Source organism: Leptinotarsa decemlineata, unplaced genomic scaffold, assembly GCF_025532065.1.
Source record: "Leptinotarsa decemlineata unplaced genomic scaffold, Ldec_3_MD MMD2_tig00026354_RagTag_RagTag, whole genome shotgun sequence".
Classification (NCBI taxonomy): Eukaryota; Metazoa; Arthropoda; class Insecta; order Coleoptera; family Chrysomelidae; genus Leptinotarsa; species Leptinotarsa decemlineata.
The window spans coordinates 12,346,284-12,367,416 of record NW_027412702.1 but is presented as its reverse complement, the minus strand read 5'-3'; the positions used below and the strand labels follow the sequence as shown (position 1 = coordinate 12,367,416).

Here is a 21,133-nt window from a genome sequence, read left to right as displayed (position 1 = left end):
ATTACATCGAGACCAATATGCATACAGGTCAGGTATGTCAACAGAAACGGCTCTATGTCGTGTAACAGAAAAAGTAGAACTTACAAAAACAAGGAAGTACTTTCAGCTACTTTCTTGGACATTGAGGGCGCACTTGACAATACGTCGTTAGAATCAATCATCCAGGCGTCGAGGAGAAGAGGGATCGACAAGATAAGCTCTAGGTGGATAGACTGCATGCTTAGGTGAAGATTAGTGTATACAACCATTATGGGGGAAACAGTCGTGGCACGGGTAGCAAGGGTCTGTCCTCAGGGGGGGTTCTATCCCCTCTGTTATGGAACCTTGTAATGGACGAGCTATTATGTCTCCGTGACCACAATGGGTATAAAGCACTGGGCTATGCAGACGACTTAGTCATCTTAGTCCAGAGTAAATACCATAATGTAGTGAAGGGAAGCATGCAGCAGGCCCTGAATATTATAACAAGATGGACCGAAGAAGAATGCTTAACATAAGCCCATCCAAATCGACCATAGTAGCATTCACCAAGAGGACTAAAAAGGAGGGTCTCGGACCTCTAAAACTTCGAGGTGAAGAAATAAAGTGTCGGGGGAGGTTAAATATCTGGGAGTAATTCTAGATTCCAAACTGACCTGGAACCAACACTTGTTCAGGATAAAGAGGAAAGCGGAGGTAGCACTGATGCTCGCCAGACGCACCTATGGAAAAACATGGGGGCTAAAACCAGACATGGTATATTGGCTATACACGACGGTGGTTAAACCCATGATAACATATGCATCTCTGGTCTGGTGGCTAAACATGAAGCAGGCGACCGCCATTAATAAACTAGGCAAGGTGCAAAGTCTTGCATGATTGAGAGTGACGGGAGCAATGGGAACTACCCCAACAGCTGCATTGGAGACATTCCTGAATATACCTCCTTTACACTTTGTGATAATGGGGAAGGCCAGGATGGGCCAATTCAGACTGGAAAACTCAACGAACTTCAAAAGATCGGACCGAACAGAAATGTCGGAACGAGTGGAGGAGCACATATTGAATATGTGCACGGACCACATGACACCGAAGTATCTACACCTTTAACACAAACTTGACGACCAAAATCATAAGCCGTGAAGAGTGGAAGACCATTAGTCATCCCGAGAACATGTTTGGAAAAAATACCCGGTATGCAGATGGATCGAAAACCAAACATGGAACGGGAGCTGGAAAAGACCGAGCGGATAGAAATTTAAACAATAGCTATCTGCTAGCACTACACATCCGTCTTTCAGGCGGAAGTGTATGCTATCTTGCAGTGTGCAAGGCTTATTGAATTGAGACCTCAAAGAAATGAGTGGATCAATATTTTAACAGACAGCAAGAGCTGATTAAGCCTCATTTCATAGACTTGACTGGACGCTTCAGCTACCTATCTGATAGATGTCCATGGTGAACAGAACATGATGATGATATTGTAACAATTACTATTCATTCTTCAGTATAAAAAACAAGTTTTGAACCTAGCAAACAGAAGTGAATAAAGAATAAATTTACATTTTTTTGGATGCCTAATGTGCACTCACTCCTGAAAATCCGCACTGTGGCAGATAATTGCTAGGGAATAGCTATAGTTATCCCTGGACAACTTCAGTAGTGTAAGCCAAAATTTAGAAAATCGACGAAATTGTTGTAAAGCAATTGATGGACGCCATTATTCGGTAAGTTTGTTTCTATTCGTGTTGTTTGATGCCACTTTTTCTTAATAAGAGAAACGAAAACGAATACCATTTTTCTTAAATACAACTAACATCAAATTTATCGATAACAAATGAACCAATTTTGAATAAATGTAGAGGTTATAAAAAGTCTTTCAAATAATGTATCAATCGAAATCCCATGCAAATGAAAAAATATAGGGGTGTAAACTCTCTCAAACCAAAAATAGGCATGTTTATTTTGAAATTTTTGAGTTACAGAGGTGTACTGAGTATTTCATTTCATCAATAAGAGGCCTTCGAAAATGTGCAATCATGGGAAATGGGCAATTCGATAATGGGATGTCTTTAGAACTGATTAGATGTAAGAGTAAATTCCGCCAAATCCCACGCTAATCATATTTCCAGACGCAGGAGTTCATTCAAGAATTCGCCGTACACTCGTTATCTACTTGATTTTAATGAATACAATAATAGAGACATGAATAATTATGGTTTTTTGAATGTTGCTTTATCCGGTTCGTTCGATTATACAATTTGTCTTGAAGGACTTTTCATTGAAGTTGAAAACATCTCGATGGATTGGCTGCACTAGTAAAAAATCATTAAAAATTAATCCCGCTTAATTAATAAAAAACACTTCGAATATATAATAGATCCCTATAAATACTACTGAATATGGGAAATCCAGAGTTGCCCAATAATACAGGGTGTAACTGAATAAGTGTAAAACATTTAAGGAGGTGATTCCTCATCGAAAAAAGATAGAATCTTGCATATAAAGAAACTTCATTGGTGCATCCCTTGTTAAGATACAGCCCCTTAAAGGAGGTACATAAAATTTGTATAACAATTTTTTTCACAAGCACTAAAAAAGTTACAATATTGAAATTGACCTGACAATTTGTACTACCGAAAAGACACTTAGCCAGTAATTTATTTGGTTTACTCCATGGTTGTAAGGGGTGGAAAACGCAACCCCTAAAATTTATTTCCGATGTAACTTTTTGTCTTATCATTTGTTCACCATTTGAAAAATTTTTTCCGATAGCCTGTTTCATTCTAAACAAAAAATGTCTCTTGGGTATTTTGCCCAAAATAAACCAGTCCGCAGCAAAAAAGTATTTTACGAACAACCACAGAGATACATTGTCATCAATGCGAACTGGATTTATTGTTATTTTGTACCTGCATAAACGATTGAAGGGTAATAAACAAAACTAATTTATTAATAACAAAACACACAACATGTAGAAATCATAGTAAATGTTCAATATGTCTACCTCCAGACATTATGCATGCGTCTAGACGTCGGCGCATTGAGCCACGTATTCGCTCAAATATTCCTGGAGTCTCTCTGATTACCCTGCACGCATCGATGATGCGGTTTCTTAAGTCCTCTACATCGCGAACAGGAGTACGATAAACCAAATGCTGTAAATGGCCCCAAATAGGGAAATCGAGAGTATTGAGATCCGGGGATCGAGCGGGCCAGTTCTGTGGTCCTCTTCGACCTTTCCACTGATTTGCATATGTTTCAGTTAAATGCTGATGTGCTGCTTGACTAAAATGGGCGGGAGCCCCATCATGCATAAAAAACAAATCCCTTCTGACGCCCAAAGGAACTTCCTCCAGCAGTACTGGATGCACTTGTCTTAAAAATTGAACGTATGCCTGACCATTTAATCGAAGAGGTAGAAAATGAGGCCCAATTAAATTATCCCCAATAATTCCGAGCCACACGTTAAGAGAAAACTGTTCTTGATGGTCAGTTTCGACAATAGCGTGGAGGTTTTCATCAGCCCATATGTGGTAATTATGAAAATTAATAATCTTGTCCCGAGAAAAACTACATTCGTCTATGAATTCTATCGTCTTCAGTTTCTTCTAATCATTTCCAGCATTCAATTGCAAAATTCAAGACGGTTCGGAAAGTCTGGCGGTAACAGTGCCTGTACTCGTTGCAGATGGTAAGGGTATTAGAGTTGTTCCTTAAAAATTCGAAATATCGTCATATGATCAACATTTAGCTGGAAAGCAATCTTTATAGTACTGCTTCCTCAAGCTGTGGTGTTCGTACTTCTCGATGGCGACCATAATCCTGCGTTCTTTTGTCGAATGAACCATATTCTCGTAATAGTTGATGGAGTCGAGCAAATATTCTATGTGAAGGATGCTGCCGTTGAGGATACATTTCAGCATATCTTCTAGAAGCTTCTAACCCATTCCCCTGCGACAGACCGTAAACGTAATGCATATCAGCCATTTCATTTGTGTATGCCATTTTAATAACGAGTGAATTATTAAAGTAACAAATTAAGAACAGAACAACAACACACAATTAGTATTAATTCAATTTCGAAAATTCACAAACTGACAGCGTCATACCAATTTAATTGTCACTATCGCTAATAGCGACCTACTAGATAGATTAGTTTCGTATTTTCGCATTTATGACGATGTATCTCTGTAGTTGTTCGTAAAATAATTTTTTGCTGCGAACTGGTTTATTTTGGGCAAAGAACCCAAGAGACTTTTTTTGTTTAGAATGAAACAGGCTATCGGAAATAAATTTTTGAATGGTAAACAAATGATAAGAAAAAAAGTTACATTGGAAAAACATTTTAGGGGTTGCGTTTTCCACCCCTTACAACCATGTGGTAAACCAAATACATTTCTGGCTAAGTTTCCTTTTGGTAGTACAAAACGTCACGGTAATTTCAATATTGTAACTTTTTTAGTACTTGTGAAAAAATTTGTTATACAAATTTTATGTACCCCTTTCAAGGGGCTGTATCTCAACAAAGGATGTCCAATGATATTTCTTCATATGAAAGATCCTATCTTATTTTCGATGAGGAATCATCTCACTTACACTTATTTAGTTACACCCTGTATATGACTTCAATTTAAAGGGTATTTTCAATAACATACTAATACTTGAGAAGATTTAAATTGATGGATGTAGAGTTACTACGTGGAACTACGTGGTTAATGAAGAAAAGATAAATGAAACTTTCTATGTTTTTTACCACTTTTATCTGTAACTAACGTTACTGTAGTTTCGTCCTATACGGACATGCTATAAGTTTGAAAATGTCCCTATAGGAAGAAACTGCAGTAAAGTTAGTTACAAATAAAAGTGGTTAAAAACATGGAGAGTTTCATTTCTCTTTTCTTCCTTAAGATAGTTACAAATAAAAGTGGTTAAAAACATAGAGAGTTTCATTTATCTTTTCTTCCTTAAGAATATATTTTTGGGTTCATTTTAAAGATGCCAGAATAAAAAAAAACATGATAACTTTGGTGTGGCCTTATACATTTTTGTGAAACATAGAAAGCATCTTCTATATGGCAAAACGCGTTCAATTAACACGGCGTTGGAAAAAGTATTTTTGGAAATTAGTTAGGGATTATAAAACGCTCATTTCATGAGAGTACTCTTTATGATGACTTTCAGCAGTATGTTAACAAAATCAAACGGTACACTTTCAGGTTTCTCTGTTGTAAATACAATGGAAACTATTATATTGTGGCAAATTAATTAATTTATTTCTACTATTTGAATATTTTGTTTAGCCGCTCGATTCACTTTCTGAACTGCCCTCTTGGGTCGGGAAGACGGGCTTATATCAGTAAAGGTCCTTTCGAAAATTCTGTAGACGGTTCGGTACTGGACTAGAATTTTACCGGCGGTTCCACACTGCATACTTTCTAGGTGAGGTCATGTGTTTGTTCGATGAGTCGACTGGCATATCAGTCAGGGCGGCTTCAGATTCGTTACAATATTTACTAAACGAGCCGAATGTTTTGAAAAATTGAAGTGTCTATGGATACTTCCGCCTTCACCAGTCGAAGATAATAAAACCAGAAATGAACAGTGAAAGAAACAATAATTATAAAAATCATCCAACTTTCCATAGATATAAAGCAGTTGTTTCAGATAGATAGATAGATAGATATATGTTTATTGTCGTAAAAGATAACATCTTGTTCTATTTATTTAAGTAGAAATAATTGAAAAATACACACATAAAATAGGTACGTATGAAATATACATGTTATTAAAATGAAAATATAAAGCAATGGTGTTAGTTTACAGTTACCAATTCTCTTTGTCTTTCGTGCATGTCAGAGGCACAGCTAGATTTGCCAAGCTGAAATTCCATGATGGTTGAGCTTCAGCAGTATTCCATGATATACACAGTCAAATGCTTTTGTCAAATCACCGCTGCCGTTGTTTCACAACTATTCAAAATACAGTACGTTTGTTGTAAAAACGAAAAAAAGGCATCAGTGGTACTTTTGCCTTCTTGAAATCCGAACTGTGAGAGTTGATGATTTTATTAATGGTTGAGTTTGACTTCAGCTTTGATTTATCTAACTTCTCGATCACCTTCGCTGAGCATGGTATCAACGATATTGGTCTCAGGATAGGCAGGTCATCTCTGTCATCTCCTTCATCCAGTAGTATGACCACTGGAAGACGGTAAGATACCCTGTGAGGAGTCATAAAGTGAATGAACCATTACTTTTAGGGCATTGGTTGAAAGGTTCTCGAAGACTTGCAGCACACTTGCCTCTTCCTTTCAATTAGATGCCCAAACCTCCACTGTCAATGCACATCTTTGGTAACACTAAAAGGTTTCATATCTTGATGAACGTCTGGAAAAAAATTTGGCTCAGCCTGATAAAAGCTGAGCAGAATTTCACGCTACGAAAACCCTGACATCACCCAAGCATCAGTTTCCTGTAAGAAGGTGACTTTGGTATCACCGGGCATCATAATTTCAGGAGACATAGTTCCACTGACTGTCATGGTTGCGTGGTTGGGTGTCTTATAGCAAAGTCTCAATAATTTGGATCAATGTTTCGAAGTAGAAATTAGTTCACAAACTAGCAACTACTAATGCTTCATAAAGCTGAAATTAGACCTTCTTCGGAATATTACTCACATATACCTTAAACCTGCGTCTGACAAATTCTATCCAGAAAAGATTCATCCATCTGAATGAAGATCCAAACGTAACAAGCAACCTTGATAGCCTGAAACATCGAAGGAAGATTACACCTCATACTAAACTTTGCAAGAATTATTCTATTTGGAGAACGGCGAGACAGTTACGAGTATTCCAAATGAACATAATCTCCTGTACTTGTGATATACTGTTTGGAACCTTTGGTGTAGTAATGAATATTACTGGAGTTTTTTCCCAATACCAAATCGTTATTTTTACACCTCGACACGTGTTTCGTGTTTCGATCACACCAAGTGATCACTTGGTGTGATTATTTTCATAATCTCCTGTGATTATAAATTCAATAAAAATCGCTACTTTAAATGGAGCATTGCTTCAGTTTCTACAGAGTTAACTAAAAACAGACAACAAGATAAAAAACACAGACGTTATAAATTCTTCACCTTGCCAACTTTACTTGGAAGAATTTAAATGCAGTAGTACAATACAATAATGAATGAAATACTCCTTTACGCGTTTACAAATACGTACGCGTTACAAGTTGTGGTAATTTTATGCACTGAATGGGATTCCTTGATCAAGGCTGCATCGAGTAGTAGCACTTGACACGGACACGTTTGCTCAGAGTTGTTCATCTCGTGAGTGTTGTAACAGTTAAAAGTAGTACCTGTTGAACTTCTTCTTTGCGAGGGGCCCGTTTTTAAGAAGTAAACATTTACACTGTGTAAACTTGCAAATATTTAAACTAAGACATTATAGGTCTAAAGCAAATTCAAATCCAAGATAGAGTGGATGTAAACACTGACATGCCCTACGCACGTGATATTGAAAATCCCAAGTATTGGCCAGGGTCGTATTCAGAACCAACATCTTGTTGATCGCAAATGCTATATCATACTCAGGAAAACTTTTTTATAATAACGAGTGAAATGCACAAGTTTTGCAGTTTAACGGTAAAAATGCAGATAATATTTGTAATATAAAAAGATTTTCATTGGATTTTTCACAGCGCACTCAAGCATTATATGAAAAGAGACGTAACTATTTCTTTATTGATAATTTTTATTTTGTGTGAAATCAAAAGGAAAATTAAACAAAATTATTCAACTGGATGAATTTGTCTCTTCATCCTCACCAATCTGAATTATCAGTGGCTCGATTTGTGCCTTTATTATGTTATCAAGCTTCCACATCTTTGTCTCGACTTCCGATATCACATGCCGGACACACTTCTCCCATTTCTCCGCTGTGACTCTTTTCAAAGCCTCATCAAAAAGAACTTCGAGATCTGCAAATTTGAACGTGGTGTTATGCTGATCTACAAAATTCTTCACATCCGCCCATATTAACTCGATGGGATTGGGCACCCACAAATTCTTGAAGACCGGAGTGCCACATTATTTAATGGAAAAATTGAATCATTTCTGTAATATTAACAGCTTTTCCACTAGAAACAGGTCGGTCCTGGTCATTCCTGAACACAGGTCTTCTGTTTTTACTCGCAGCTTCTCATACAACGCAGCTAAATTCTGCAATATCCTGCCCAGTGAATTCAGATCCTACACGTTGAAAAACTTTAAATTAATTAGTTCACTTTCGTCATGCTGACCTGAGGATGTCTGTTGGCTGATGCCATGCATTTTTTTCAAAAGTTTTGGGCATGAAGCGTGTGGTAGCGAAGTTCGTTACAAATTTGCTGAATTTTGATAAAAAAAACCGTCGCATAAGCATCGCCCAGGATTTATTGAATGACTTCAAAGGCGATTCAGATTTGCTTAAAAGGACCATAACGGGTAACGAATCATGAATATATGATTTGAAAGGGTTATATTTTTAGGAGTGATTAATTTTTTGGGAAAGAAAGTTTTTGGCTTTCTACTACTCCATCTGATATAAAAAAATGGATGAGAGAATCTTCCAAAGAAAGGAAGGATTAATCAATTTGAAAATAAGTAACTCTATACATGGATGTGTAGATCATGCAAAAAAGTAACTTTCAGACACAAACTGAAAGAAAGTCCTCCTGAAACAGCTACTTTCATATAAACATTGAATTACACGAAAGAAAAAATTCTTTCGAAACAAATACTTCTATATGAACACTGAATTAAACAGAAGATACTTTTCTCTATTCAGTTTGTATATCGAAGATTCGTGGAGGAAGATTCTCTCATCCATTTTTTTTATATCAGATGGAGTAGTAGAAAGCCAAAAACTTTCTTTCCCAATGAATATATGGTTATGACATCGATACCAAGCCCAGGAGAGCAAAGACCGAAAATAGCACGCCAAGTTCGTTCAAATAATAAGGTTTTGCTTACTATTTACACATGGTCGTACGGTCAATAAGGAATATTATCTTGAAGTTATGCGCCCCTTGCAAAAAGCAATACGAAGAAAACGTCCAGTATTGTGGAGAAAGAATTCATGGATTTTGCATCACGACAATGGAACTTTTTGGCCGAAAACAACACCGCAATTATACTTTAGTTACCGTATTTACTGAATTTTACTCCCTGCGACTATTTCCTGTACCCAAGATTAAAGAGACCCATAAAAGAACGGCTTTTTGCGACGATTGAGGAGATTAAAATCCGAATCGCCGAGAGAGCTCAAGGACATACCAAAAAGTGCATATCAGAACTGCTCTGAGGATTGGAACAAAAAAAACGCTGGTTCAAAAGTATTACATCTGAGGGGGACTATTTGAAGGGGACAACATAGGAACTGATGAATAAATAAATGTTTTTTGAGAACAATCCAACAGACCTCGTATACAAAGTAGTTTGTTCGAAAGTATTTTTTTGTGTCTGAAATTAACTTATATGCATGACCTTTACATCTATGTGGAGTGTTTATTTTGAACTAAATTGCTTTCTTCCTGAAGAAATAGAAAGCCAAAAAGCTTTTTTTCGAATATGAGTTATTCATAACCTCTTTCTGGTCACCTGTTACTTCTCGATTGTGGAAATCATATTGACAATCGCTAAAATTGTTGAAGTGTTTCAAATATTCAACGATATCTCTCCTAGATTTTTGATATCATTGGTAGTAAGGCAACTGTTTTATAGTTATTCGGAAGATAATACCACCTTTTTGCACAAAGGACAAACACCCCCTTTTCATGTAAGACAATCTATAGAGACTTCAAAATACAAAATCACTGGCATATTTTTCAAGTTCGATGATAAGCATTGCAAAAGGAACAGAAGCTTTGTTGATACTTAGAATTCGTTTTTATCATTGTAGATTATAAGGCGGGAATGAATACTTGGTGTTTCAACAATTACATGTGTAGTAAGATGCAAATTATTTTTCAATTAGATTTGCTTTTTTCATTGCTGGTGTTACTACTGAACCATCCAGTGAAACACCGATTTCTATCAGGAAAATTCCACCAGAAAAAGAATTGAATTAATGTAAAAAAGCCGTGCCTAATGTCTGAATATTCTCATACCTTGAATCTAATTTTTTTCCTTAAGTTGTCACATATAATACTCAAGGGCTGATTTGAAGGAAAAATGGCATATAAACATATACTCGTATGTCTAGAGTTGTTTTCAAGACATTGGCTGATGAACTTTTCTAAAAAAATCCTTTTTTTTTAATAATATGTCGCAGAGATCCCTCAATTCGATACAATCTTCAAATCGCTATTTTACCCCCTTGGGTTGTGGAAATTCCTTATACCCTTTCTTGATGCTTATTTACGCTATACAAAGAGCCTTCCTGCATATTTCAAAATTCTAGATTCAGTAGCTTCGGCTCTACGTTAATATAAGTGTGTCCCCCAAGAGGGAAAATAGCGGTTCACAGATTGTATTGAATTTCATCAGTTTTGAAGTTGGAAACCTGAGGTTTTGGGGTAATGAAAAAATATTTTTTAAAATGGTCTGTCACGAAACTTAATGTGACAAACCAAATTCTACGCGGGCGAAGCCATGGGCAACAACTAGTAATTTATATTTTTACTTTAAAACTATCGTAAATAAAAAAATATGCCAACTGCACTATGTAATGAATAGCTTCGAGAATCGAATTATGTTATCTACAAAGAAATTTCGAAACACTAACACAACCGACAACGACGTCTGCCCTCACGCGTCTGTCCGAGTTCGGGTCGCGTTTTCGGCGATGGCGCTTCATTGCTTAGACTGCCCGTCTACCCCGCGCATCATTTTCCGTTGTTTTACAGAAGACGCGACGCGTAATGGCTTACTGCGTTATTTCAGGTTAATCTTATCGTGGTAACTTTTAAACGATTCGTCCAAATTACTTACTGTAAATTACTTACTGTAAATACATACATTTATTCATCCTCACAAACTTTAACATTCATATTAGTATAGATATATATTAGTATAGATTATAGAGTCTCATGCCGGCTCGGGATACGGTTCAAACATTATTGACCATAAAATGTCATTGACGTTTGCTGAAATATGAAATTTTAAATTGGATGAAACATCTAAAAATAAAACTTTTGCATCGCATGATTTGTTTTCGTAGCTCGCTTTGTTTTCCAGAGAAAAATTAGTGCATAGTGTGCTGCGCATTTAAAAAGCAACAACTTGTCGTTTGCCATTTGTCAAGTTGCATTTAATGTTGTGGCAACCTATATTTAGAATCTTGATACAGAAAATGAATTTTTCAGTAAAGTTCAATTCCCATGCATCTCGGAAACAGTGTATTTCCGGAGCTACTTGTATGTGAACCCTTTTCATAAAATAACCTCCTGAATAAGCCTCTACATTTTTTTATTGAAATAAGGAAACACCCTGTATGTAATTTCGTTTTACTCTGTTAATTTTTAGTGACATACCATGCACAGCACATGTACTCAGGGTACTAAAGTGCTTAATAAATTATTATATTTATAGTATTGTACTTCGAAACTCCCTACAGTAAGCAATATCTACTTACCTATAGTCTGTTTGTAATATGCTGAAAATCGCCGTTAAAAAGTAAGGAGTTTCGAAAGTAGATGATTGTAGGGAAGCGACAGCAGCTGTTGAGCTTAAGTTTAGGAAAATACTACCAGAAAAATATGAAATGTTTGCAGATTTACCGAATACACCTAAATTTTCATTCTTTCTTCCGAGCTATGATCCTATTTATCCATTCTTATGAAAAAATATGACTCCAAGACAAGCAATAACAAGATTGCAAAGGCTCAATAGAAAAAGGGGGTTTACATTTTAGATTACGGTTCACGTATGTTAAACTGGCATGCCACGTGTTTTTTCCATAACCCACATCTATGACACGAAGGATCATTACCGTGAATAATACCGAAGACCATTAACCTTCAATTGAGCTAAAAAAATTCTCGACTCACATTCGGCATTCACCAAAATATTTCGAAAACGTCGATCACCACCAGTCTCCTGTTAATCCTTAGGCCGACGACCATCACTGCACTTTGTGGAACTTCCGAAACAAGAGCCTCGCTTGAGACATCACGGGTTCACGCGCGAGTGCATCCCGAAGGAAATCCCACGAAAATCGATGGAAAATGATGCGGAAACTCGGTGGGAAATAGGAACGAGAGGTCGGTATGGCGTATTCAGGTCGAGTTTCATTGAAAATTTTCCATATTTTCCGCAGACTGTCGGCGAAAGGTGAGCGAACGAACAGTAAGTCGCTAGTGATTACCTTTGCGATATAAACATTAGTAGGGGAGCAAATGGAGAAAAAGTACCACCTGTAATTGGTCTCGATGAAATACCAATCTTCAAACACATCATTACAAGTCGTCAAATCAATTTTCTATACACACCAATATTAATGAACGTGACGTAACACTTTTCTCAATTGGTTGCATTTATTTAGAATACACTCCCGCGACATGTGGAGAAAACGGTGTCCAAGATGTTAAGCGATTCATGCGGAAGGATGAATGGTACGTGGGCCTTATTAAGTATCACTGACGGAGCCTTTGGACGACCAAGTGACTTTCCGAAGCATCTAGCCTCATACTCCTATGTTTACAGAAGGCACCCTCATGCATCCCATACTCGTATACGCGAAATTTTGATACACCTTGAATATAAACAAAAGGAGAGACAAGAAACTTCTTTGAGTCTCAATAAGAGTAGTACACGTCAGTCTGCAACACAATGAAGATTGGGGGACATTCTTATTGTTTTCATAGAAGAACCATGAGTCTATAGGGTTCACAGTTATGAAATTGGTCTAGTGAAATCTAGACGGATTTAATTCATAACAGATCCTCAAAGATACCGGGACAATATATAATTGGAAACCTCTATCTGAGGGACTTCATGGCTCAAAATAAAACCAAGTCGTCAATGAGAACGAGACATTAACCAACTAGAAATGTGGAAGAATTGAAGGGGACGTATCATACCTCGCAATTAACTATGATGCCAATGCACACCACGTGAAGCACAGAAAGCACTGAAACTGAAAGAAGTGAGCATATACTAACTGTGTGTAATATGTGTTTGATATTTATCATCATAACTCACGAAAAATAATCTGGGAAGCTTAAGGCAGAACCGAATTGCTTCGATTTGATGGGTTTTGAAACAAAAGATTCGATCGACTTACAGATCGATTACAGGTAGTTATCATCTCTACGTACCATGAACATGGTTCCAAAGTCATCCAGAGACCAAATAAGAATAATCTCTAGATGACCTTCAAACCAGAAAAACTCCTAAAAATGAAAGGAAGTCATGTGCAGAATACCAATATACCAGAATACCAATACAGAATGTCAGAAGTTGAAAAAAACCCCCAGAGTATTAGGAAGCTACTCTGGGTGTCCTTTCTCGGGTGAAAAATCACAAATCGGCGTTAAGGGACGCCTGACGTGGCAAAGAAAATGGTAGATTTCGAGAACAGTAAGTAAGCAATAAGTAACTGGATTTAGATGGCAATCATCCAATGATGCTGCAAAAAGAACTAGAATGTCTATTTTAAAAACTTATGAAATGGAGACTAGTTAGTGATAATTTTTTTGAGAAGCCAGGGACAACGAGAGAAAATTGGAGGATATACATTATTCTTGTGTAGGCAATCCTGCAATGAGTAAAGACTATTACTTTTAGAAATGGAACCATTTAAGATGCAACATAAGCCGTTTGAGAAGTTAGGATGGGTTCTTCGAAGATTGCAGCTGCTCACCTCACTCTTTTAGACACACACGGGGGAACAAATGACGAACATGGCTCGTGCGAACCAAGTTCAGCGAACCAGGTTCCCATGTGTGTAGGCCGCTTCAGGCATAGATGATGAAACATTTTCCAACATGCCCCCCTACTAAACCGTAATCGCTCCGCGCATCTGCGTTTTCCTTCTCTATCTAAACATCAATTTGGAGCTACAGCTGATGTTTCGGCTGCTCTCTGGTGTTGATTCGCGCACGCGCTCCGCGCGTCTCCCATGTAATCAAGTGAAAAATCGCGTCAAGTGCAATCGAGCACGACAAGATTTGCGGTGGTATGGATGACTCTATTAAGTTTATGAGTTTACGGATTTTTCATGTCGAAATTACTGTTGCGAAGTTAATCGCCTCGGTCGCCTAATGGAATGTGCCGGAGCGGATTGGATGGAAAACGACGATTGGTCGTTTTCGATGAGGGAAAAATGTGCCGCAAAGTTCCGAATTTCAAAAGGAGAAGTTGCGTTCTCATATTCATTCGCCAGTAGGGAAGATATGAATATTACTGATATAAAATTTCCCTCACAAGAAAAGCTTTCAATCAAAAGAAGTGTCAGGTGTTCTTAAACTCTCCAATTTTTGACATAGGAACAAGTCTGTCCTGTTACAATGACAATGTGTAACATCACATACAGGTTATTTAATCCCAGTCACAGGAATAATAATTATATCACCAGAAAAATTGTAAATGCTGATTCCTGTAACGCACTCATCTCCTATTTAAAAATTTTAGATAGACAGACAGATAGATATTTAGTAGTGAATAGTTAAGCACATCCACCATCCATAAATATAATGCACCTTACCAAGCAGAGGAAATAAAGAACCTCAAAATAAAAAACAGTTCAATAATCTTAAAATATAAAAATCTAGTCTTGAATATGATTGATCATATGTAACATATGTAGGTATTCTAGATTCGCAAAAACAATATGAACTAATACTATAGATATTATTGTATGTAAAAATATGTTTTAGTCTTTATAAAGTAATATGGATAACTGCGGTTTAGCGGAAGTTGACCGTTTTTCTAGCTTGATTAAATGTTTCCATACGTTGCTTATCTCTACGCTAGTTTGGCTGAATGCATCGTTGGACATAATATATGCGGCTTCTTTGAACTTCCTCTGGAACCACTGTTCCGCCCTGTGGATGACCTCAGATTGGGACCACTTGATGCTATTTTGATGTTGTGTTAGTTGGTAGTGTAAACAATATTTAATTTCATACGTTTGTTATAGCAGATGTTTCATGTATTGACTTTTGAAAGATATATAATTTTATGGCTGTTTGTATGAAAAGCCTTGAAACAATCCGTTATATTTCCACGATCCACCGCTTCAAATAAATCATCCGATATATCTTCAGTAACGCAGTGGCATATAGCAGAAGCCAGATTAGTTCTTCAGCAAAATGATATACCAATCAAAATGACGTTTAATCTGTATATTCATTATTTTCTCTATCTTGGAACAAACAAATGTGTAACTTATTGTATGAAGAAAATATGTTGCAATTGAATTACTGGCGATAGAGGATAATGTGATGTGGAGGAGAGGGTAAACGACCTTTGGATCCAGCATTAAAACTGTACACGTAGGAATTAATCAGTATTACATAGGTATGGTGGACAACTATTCTTTAAAATCATATGAGAAAAATGTTGCGGTGTGCAGAGTTTCTCTGCACTTCACTGACAATCATTGATATCATCTGCTAGTTTGTAAAAGATTCGCTCAAATTCACGAATTCCATTTTGTAAATTTTTTCTCTGACATACATCTTCTTTATGTAGACACAGATCAAACACGGGCTCACAGCATGAAAGTTTTATGTCTGATTGTATAAAACGCCTTGGAATAAATAATACGTTGTGTATAGCGTTGTATATAGTGGTATATGACGGAAGCCAGATTGGTTCTTCAGCAAAATACTATATCAATCGAAGTTCATCACCAGTTTGTTCCAAACTGGTGATGAACTTATGGGTCGAAGATCGTTAACAGAAGTTGGGTTAGATAATTTGGGAGGAGGTATAATTCTGGAAGTTTTGCACGAATCTGGAAACCTATTATTCTTCAAGCGAAAATTCAGAATCTGAGTCAAAGATTGAATAATCAAATATTAATACTGTCCGAATCTTTCGCTTTTGATTTCACTCCTAAGATATACTTACGTAATAAGTTACGTTATCACAAGCCACAATAAACCCTGATGGGTTGCGGTGGAAGGTCGAATAGACCGACTCACTTTAGACCTACGTTATCACAGATTCGAATTCTAGGTTACTCTTCTGATTATTTACATAAAACTCTAGGAATGGAATGAATTTCTTATCTTGATATCTTATTCTTGATACCAGGAAAATCATTCATCGCAAGAACATATATTCGAATCACATTTTTTTTTCGTAACGCCTTACTGTTATCATTGTCTATGCAATGCTCCTAATATGCTTTTTTCATTGCTTAACATTATATTGGTTTGATTTCTCAAGGATTCGTAATAGTACCAATTCAATTTTTTTTAGAATTTTATCTCTCAATGAAATGATAAGCTTCAGATCTACACCAAACCAGGAATTTTGATGTTTTTTTTTAGCTTAACAACCTTTTATGGTGCCCATGTGACAAAAATGAAAACGATTGCAGTAATAAAATATTCAATCTTCTTATTTATCTCTGGAATACTGAATATATACTCGAATGGAGGGAGATAGGAGTTACAAATGATGCAGAAGGTCCCTATCTATGAAAATATCTGAATGAAGTGTCCTTCTTTCTTCCAATGACTTATTGACAAAAAAGGGGTTTTATAAAATACTCGGGAATTACTTGGATCATTTCAGTTCTTATATCGTCCAATCCCAGAGATTTTTATTTTAAATATCTCACCTACAAAGACAGGGTAGAAAAAATTGAACTACCGAAAATATTTTTGTTTTCGGGATATTATTGATTTTTCTAATTTTTCCACCAGTAGTTTCGCGATGGAAACAAAATAGTACCTATTTGTATCGTAATAGTACAAATAATAGTGAAGTAGTCTCCTGTAGAAACCAACTTAATTGGTGGAACGTGCGCCGAGAAAAATGTTGTACTTCTGGTGTTTGAGAACAGTGCATATTTTGTCTTCAATGTTGGGCGCACCAGAATCATCAACCAATGACCACTTTTCATTCCACGAGGTAAATGATCATTACGTCCAAAAATTATGTGCCCTAAGCAGGCACATAGGGCCTATTATTATTATTTTTCTGAAGGCTAGGCTAGTCTGGCCCAGTGGAAGCCCCGATACATTCGGAAGGGCGCGACAGCATCATTAACCAATGACTACTCCCCACAAGGTGGAGTAATTAATCATTTATCCGGCCAAGATTTCTGCCTCAGAGCGGCAAGCCGTGAGAGTAGAGAGGGTATCATTCCACCAAGGACTCATTATAATAATAATGATTATTATTATTAAGGAAAAGGATTTGCGAGGAGTATGTCGAGATTCTAACTGTGAACATCATCCCGAACAGGTTCCTGTTATTCTAATCGAAACATCCAGGCAAATGGCTCCCTCTACAACACACAATCGAAGTTGGCGGTGGAAACATCCTGCGCTTGCTTCGAAAAGCTTTTCGAAGCGAAGCTGCGAAAGCTGGAGGCGTCACGCCAACGGAGTTTCCGATTTTCAGTAGAGAACGCGACGCTCACCTGGAACGATGGCTTTGCACTGGACGCCGATCGTCGTTTTCGCGGCGCTCATACATTTTTCAGCGTCTAGAGCGGTGAGTGACTCAGATTTATAGCTATTTTGCTTTTGTTTTGAAAATTTTCGCATTTGATAAAAATATTGTATGTTTTATGGGTAGAAAATTATTTGAATTCCTATTTTGTTCTTATCATTTTATCAGTGGAAGGCGCGTCCTAGAATGCGGTTCGCTTTGTAAAACAAATATTACAGGCTGGGAAAAAGTGGTATGAATTAATTAAAAACTAATCAATACTTTCTGAAAAGTTCCAAAACTTTTTTCTACGGTTTCAAATTAGACCACTCCAGAAACCAAACTCTCAGGTGGAAATGGTTATTTGAAAAACCTGCTCCTTTGCTCCTTGAGAAGGTCTCAATCTAAAATGGAACTTTCATCTATTATTATGTAACTTTTCCAAGGCGTTGCTTTTGAAAAAAAAATGTATTATGGTACCATAATATTTTTTTTAATTATTATCATATCTTACCTCACAGATAAATATCAACCCCTATCTTGCAATAAAAACATTTCACACTTCAAATCCGTAGACTTCCTCAGGGAATCATCCACGGGCCCTTACTTTCTATCATTCATTTCAACCATTTCTGTAATTTCTTTGAACTAGAATCACCACCTTAAAGATCAAAAGTTTTCAGCTAACAGATTGAAATAATTGAAAAATGCTGTTGTTCCTACTCTATCTCTAATTCTCTGGTGTATTTCAAAAACCAAATTCAATATCAGTCATGATTGACATTACTGTCATTTTTTTGTCTTTCTATCTATTTTTTGTTGATTTTCAACTATTCAACGCCTTCATAAGCAGGGCCGTCCCATGGGGGGAAGGGGGAGCCCCCCTGCTTTTTCGACTTGGGAAAAAGTTGGGAAATTTTGGGCCGTGAGGACAGAAAAAATAATAGAAAACAATAAGAACAATATTATTTAAGTGTTGTTTCCTTTCATTTGTATTGAATATTTCTATACATGGTGGATATGGTGGAAGAACAAGGACCTTGGTCCAAAGTAGAATAATTCCCATTATTATTTTTACAATTACCAAAATTAATTTTTGTTTTTGCATACCCTAACGGGCATATAAGCATTCAGCCAATCTTTGGATAGCTAAGTAAGAAAATTAATATATTATAGTAGTAAGTAATCCCTTGGCTTCCATTTTTTCGAAAGTTGGGAAATTTTGCTGGTGGGGATGGGAAAATTTGGATTTCCTCCCCCCTCTAATTTTTCTTTTCGCTACGGCCCTGTTCATAAGTAAAGATTTATTTACTGACTAAAAAAATTTAAAAATTCACACACAGTTAAATAAACGCAATGTTTTCATATTTCGGTTCTATCATAAAAAATCAGGTGATTTAGATCTGCCAACCCTTCGTAGCCATACTATAAACCTCCTCTACTAATCCATTGATAGGCAACAATATATACAAATATTCATCATTTGACCATAATATGAGCTGGGTTAGCCGGTCGGTTCGACGTGGGTGCTTTGTTCCCTCACTCAAATCGACCGCCGTGTTGGTCGCTGGTTCAAGCCCCAGGCTGAACGATCGATTTTCACTTGCTATCGTCCAATCCGTGTGAGTCATTTTCGTTATCTCCAACTTGCTAGGAATCACACGTTAAAAGGTAAGACCCCGTTAGTCCTTAGCTCGCACAAGTTTCAACTTCTGAGGGTTGTCGTTCGTAGGGATGCGACAGCTGGTTAACGAAAAAACAGATTTTAAACAGAGTTTTTAAACAGATTGAAACCGTATCCCATTGTCAGGCAACCTTGATCAGCGTTATTTTGGAATGGGTTACTCAATAGATGGCTCTTTCTGTAGAAAATTCGAATGAACATTTGCAATTTCGATGGCATAACCTCAGTGATGATACTGTCTTAGTTCTTTCTAAAAACCCTTCAAACTGTTCATCTGTCTAAACAGATAGCCTAAACAATATTATCACTTGTTATGACACTTTAATTTCTTGACCTGTCACTCGTATCAAGGTTACTCATTACTCTGCCAGTTTAACTATCATTTTTTTATAGTTCCAATTCAGTCCAAACTCATGATAGCTTTTAATGCTGATTCTATAGAAACTTGAACTATGACAACTTTTTTCTCGAAGATAGAGCTGATTTCTCTTCATTCATCTTGAAACTGTAAGCATATCATACTGTGTTTTGTAGGATATGTCTGCTTATAGGCTCTGAAAAAACATTTGAAATTTCATTCCAAAATTATACCTATGATCTGAAAGTCTGAGGTTTTTACAGAATTTCAGTTGACTATAGTCCAGAGTCTTTGAGTGCCTATCTGAGGAGTCCTGAAGGCACTGATATTACTCATCATATAATGGTGAAATGGTAAATGATTCTTAATTATTCTATATGTCTATACGTCTTCAGTGGAATAAATAAAAACAGGTGATTTAAATCGCGTTAAAAAGTGAAACAACTAGATCCACTTTTTGCCATCATAAAATGATCAGTGGATCAGTTACAGAACCCATTTTTTCAAATGCTGTATAGAATATCCAAGTTACCACTATTGTTTTGCACAAAGTTCGTGATATGATTAGTCGACATCACTTTTTGTTTATGGAAAAAGTGAGCACAGTTTCATTCGAAATTGAGTCTTCAAGTTCAGAATCTTGGTAAATCACACTAGTAGTTTTGCGAAAGTTGCTAACCCCCCTACCTTGGCGTTAATTTTCTACAAATCACTCAAATTTTAATCTGCTATTCTAGACTGTACACACTATATTAGTAAGGAGATTTTGGAAAAGACCAAATCTACGACAATGAAAATAGTGAAGCCATTTATTATGCCACAAAAGTATTTTCAACGCCCCTATCGAAATTATTGTGGGCCTGTCGGTGTGACAGATTTCCTACTCATTTCGAAATTTATCATTTCTTCCTTTTATCCAGAAGGGAAAAACTGAGGAAAGTTAAGACTCTGTTTCGTCTATCGGACACCTCGACTAACTTTTCTTCATAACTTATGAATTTATCAGAGAAAGATATTGGCTTTAGATAGTCTCTTTAACTATAGTTACGGAATCAAATCGTAGGATGGTAGGTACTCTCTAGGTTATTCAAGGGGTTTCAGGCCCCCAGTCCACTTGTTGCTTTGAGTTGTCAACAATCCGATAACAGAATTGTACTATCATGGTTTTACATTTCAAACTGAGAGATGATGGAGTTGACTCTAAGCTAATGCAAATGGCTATAGATCTTATCCAAAGCTCGGTTGCAAACAAAGGACTCACTGTCAATCATGGCAAAATTATGATAGGATCGCATCTGTGGAACTTCACAACTTCACAACTGGAACTTATTCAACTTTTTTTGAACAAGTGAAATATCTAAGTGTGATTATCGATCAAAAACTAACTTGACACATACGCCAACCTAAGTATACTGCAAAATATTTGGAAAAGCAAGGAGATTCAAACTAAAAATGATCTATTATCATATCTAATGGTTATCAAGCGTAAGTTAACTTCTTGATATGGT

At 36.6% G+C, this 21,133-nt stretch overlaps 2 protein-coding genes across 3 annotated transcripts in view; one reads left to right on the top strand and one right to left on the bottom strand.

Moving 5' to 3' along the window:
• The window catches only part of Mct1 (Monocarboxylate transporter 1), a 215,271-nt gene that overhangs the window by 106,789 nt on the left and 87,349 nt on the right, over positions 1-21,133 (bottom strand). The window lies entirely within an intron of this gene.
• LOC111511482 (uncharacterized) overlaps positions 17,509-21,133 on the top strand; it is a 121,365-nt gene continuing 117,740 nt past the window's right edge. The window contains exon 1 of the mRNA XM_023167497.2: positions 17,509-17,646. Coding sequence (XP_023023265.2) covers positions 17,581-17,646 — 66 coding nt within the window. The 5' untranslated portion in view covers positions 17,509-17,580. The remainder of the gene's footprint in view (positions 17,647-21,133) is intronic.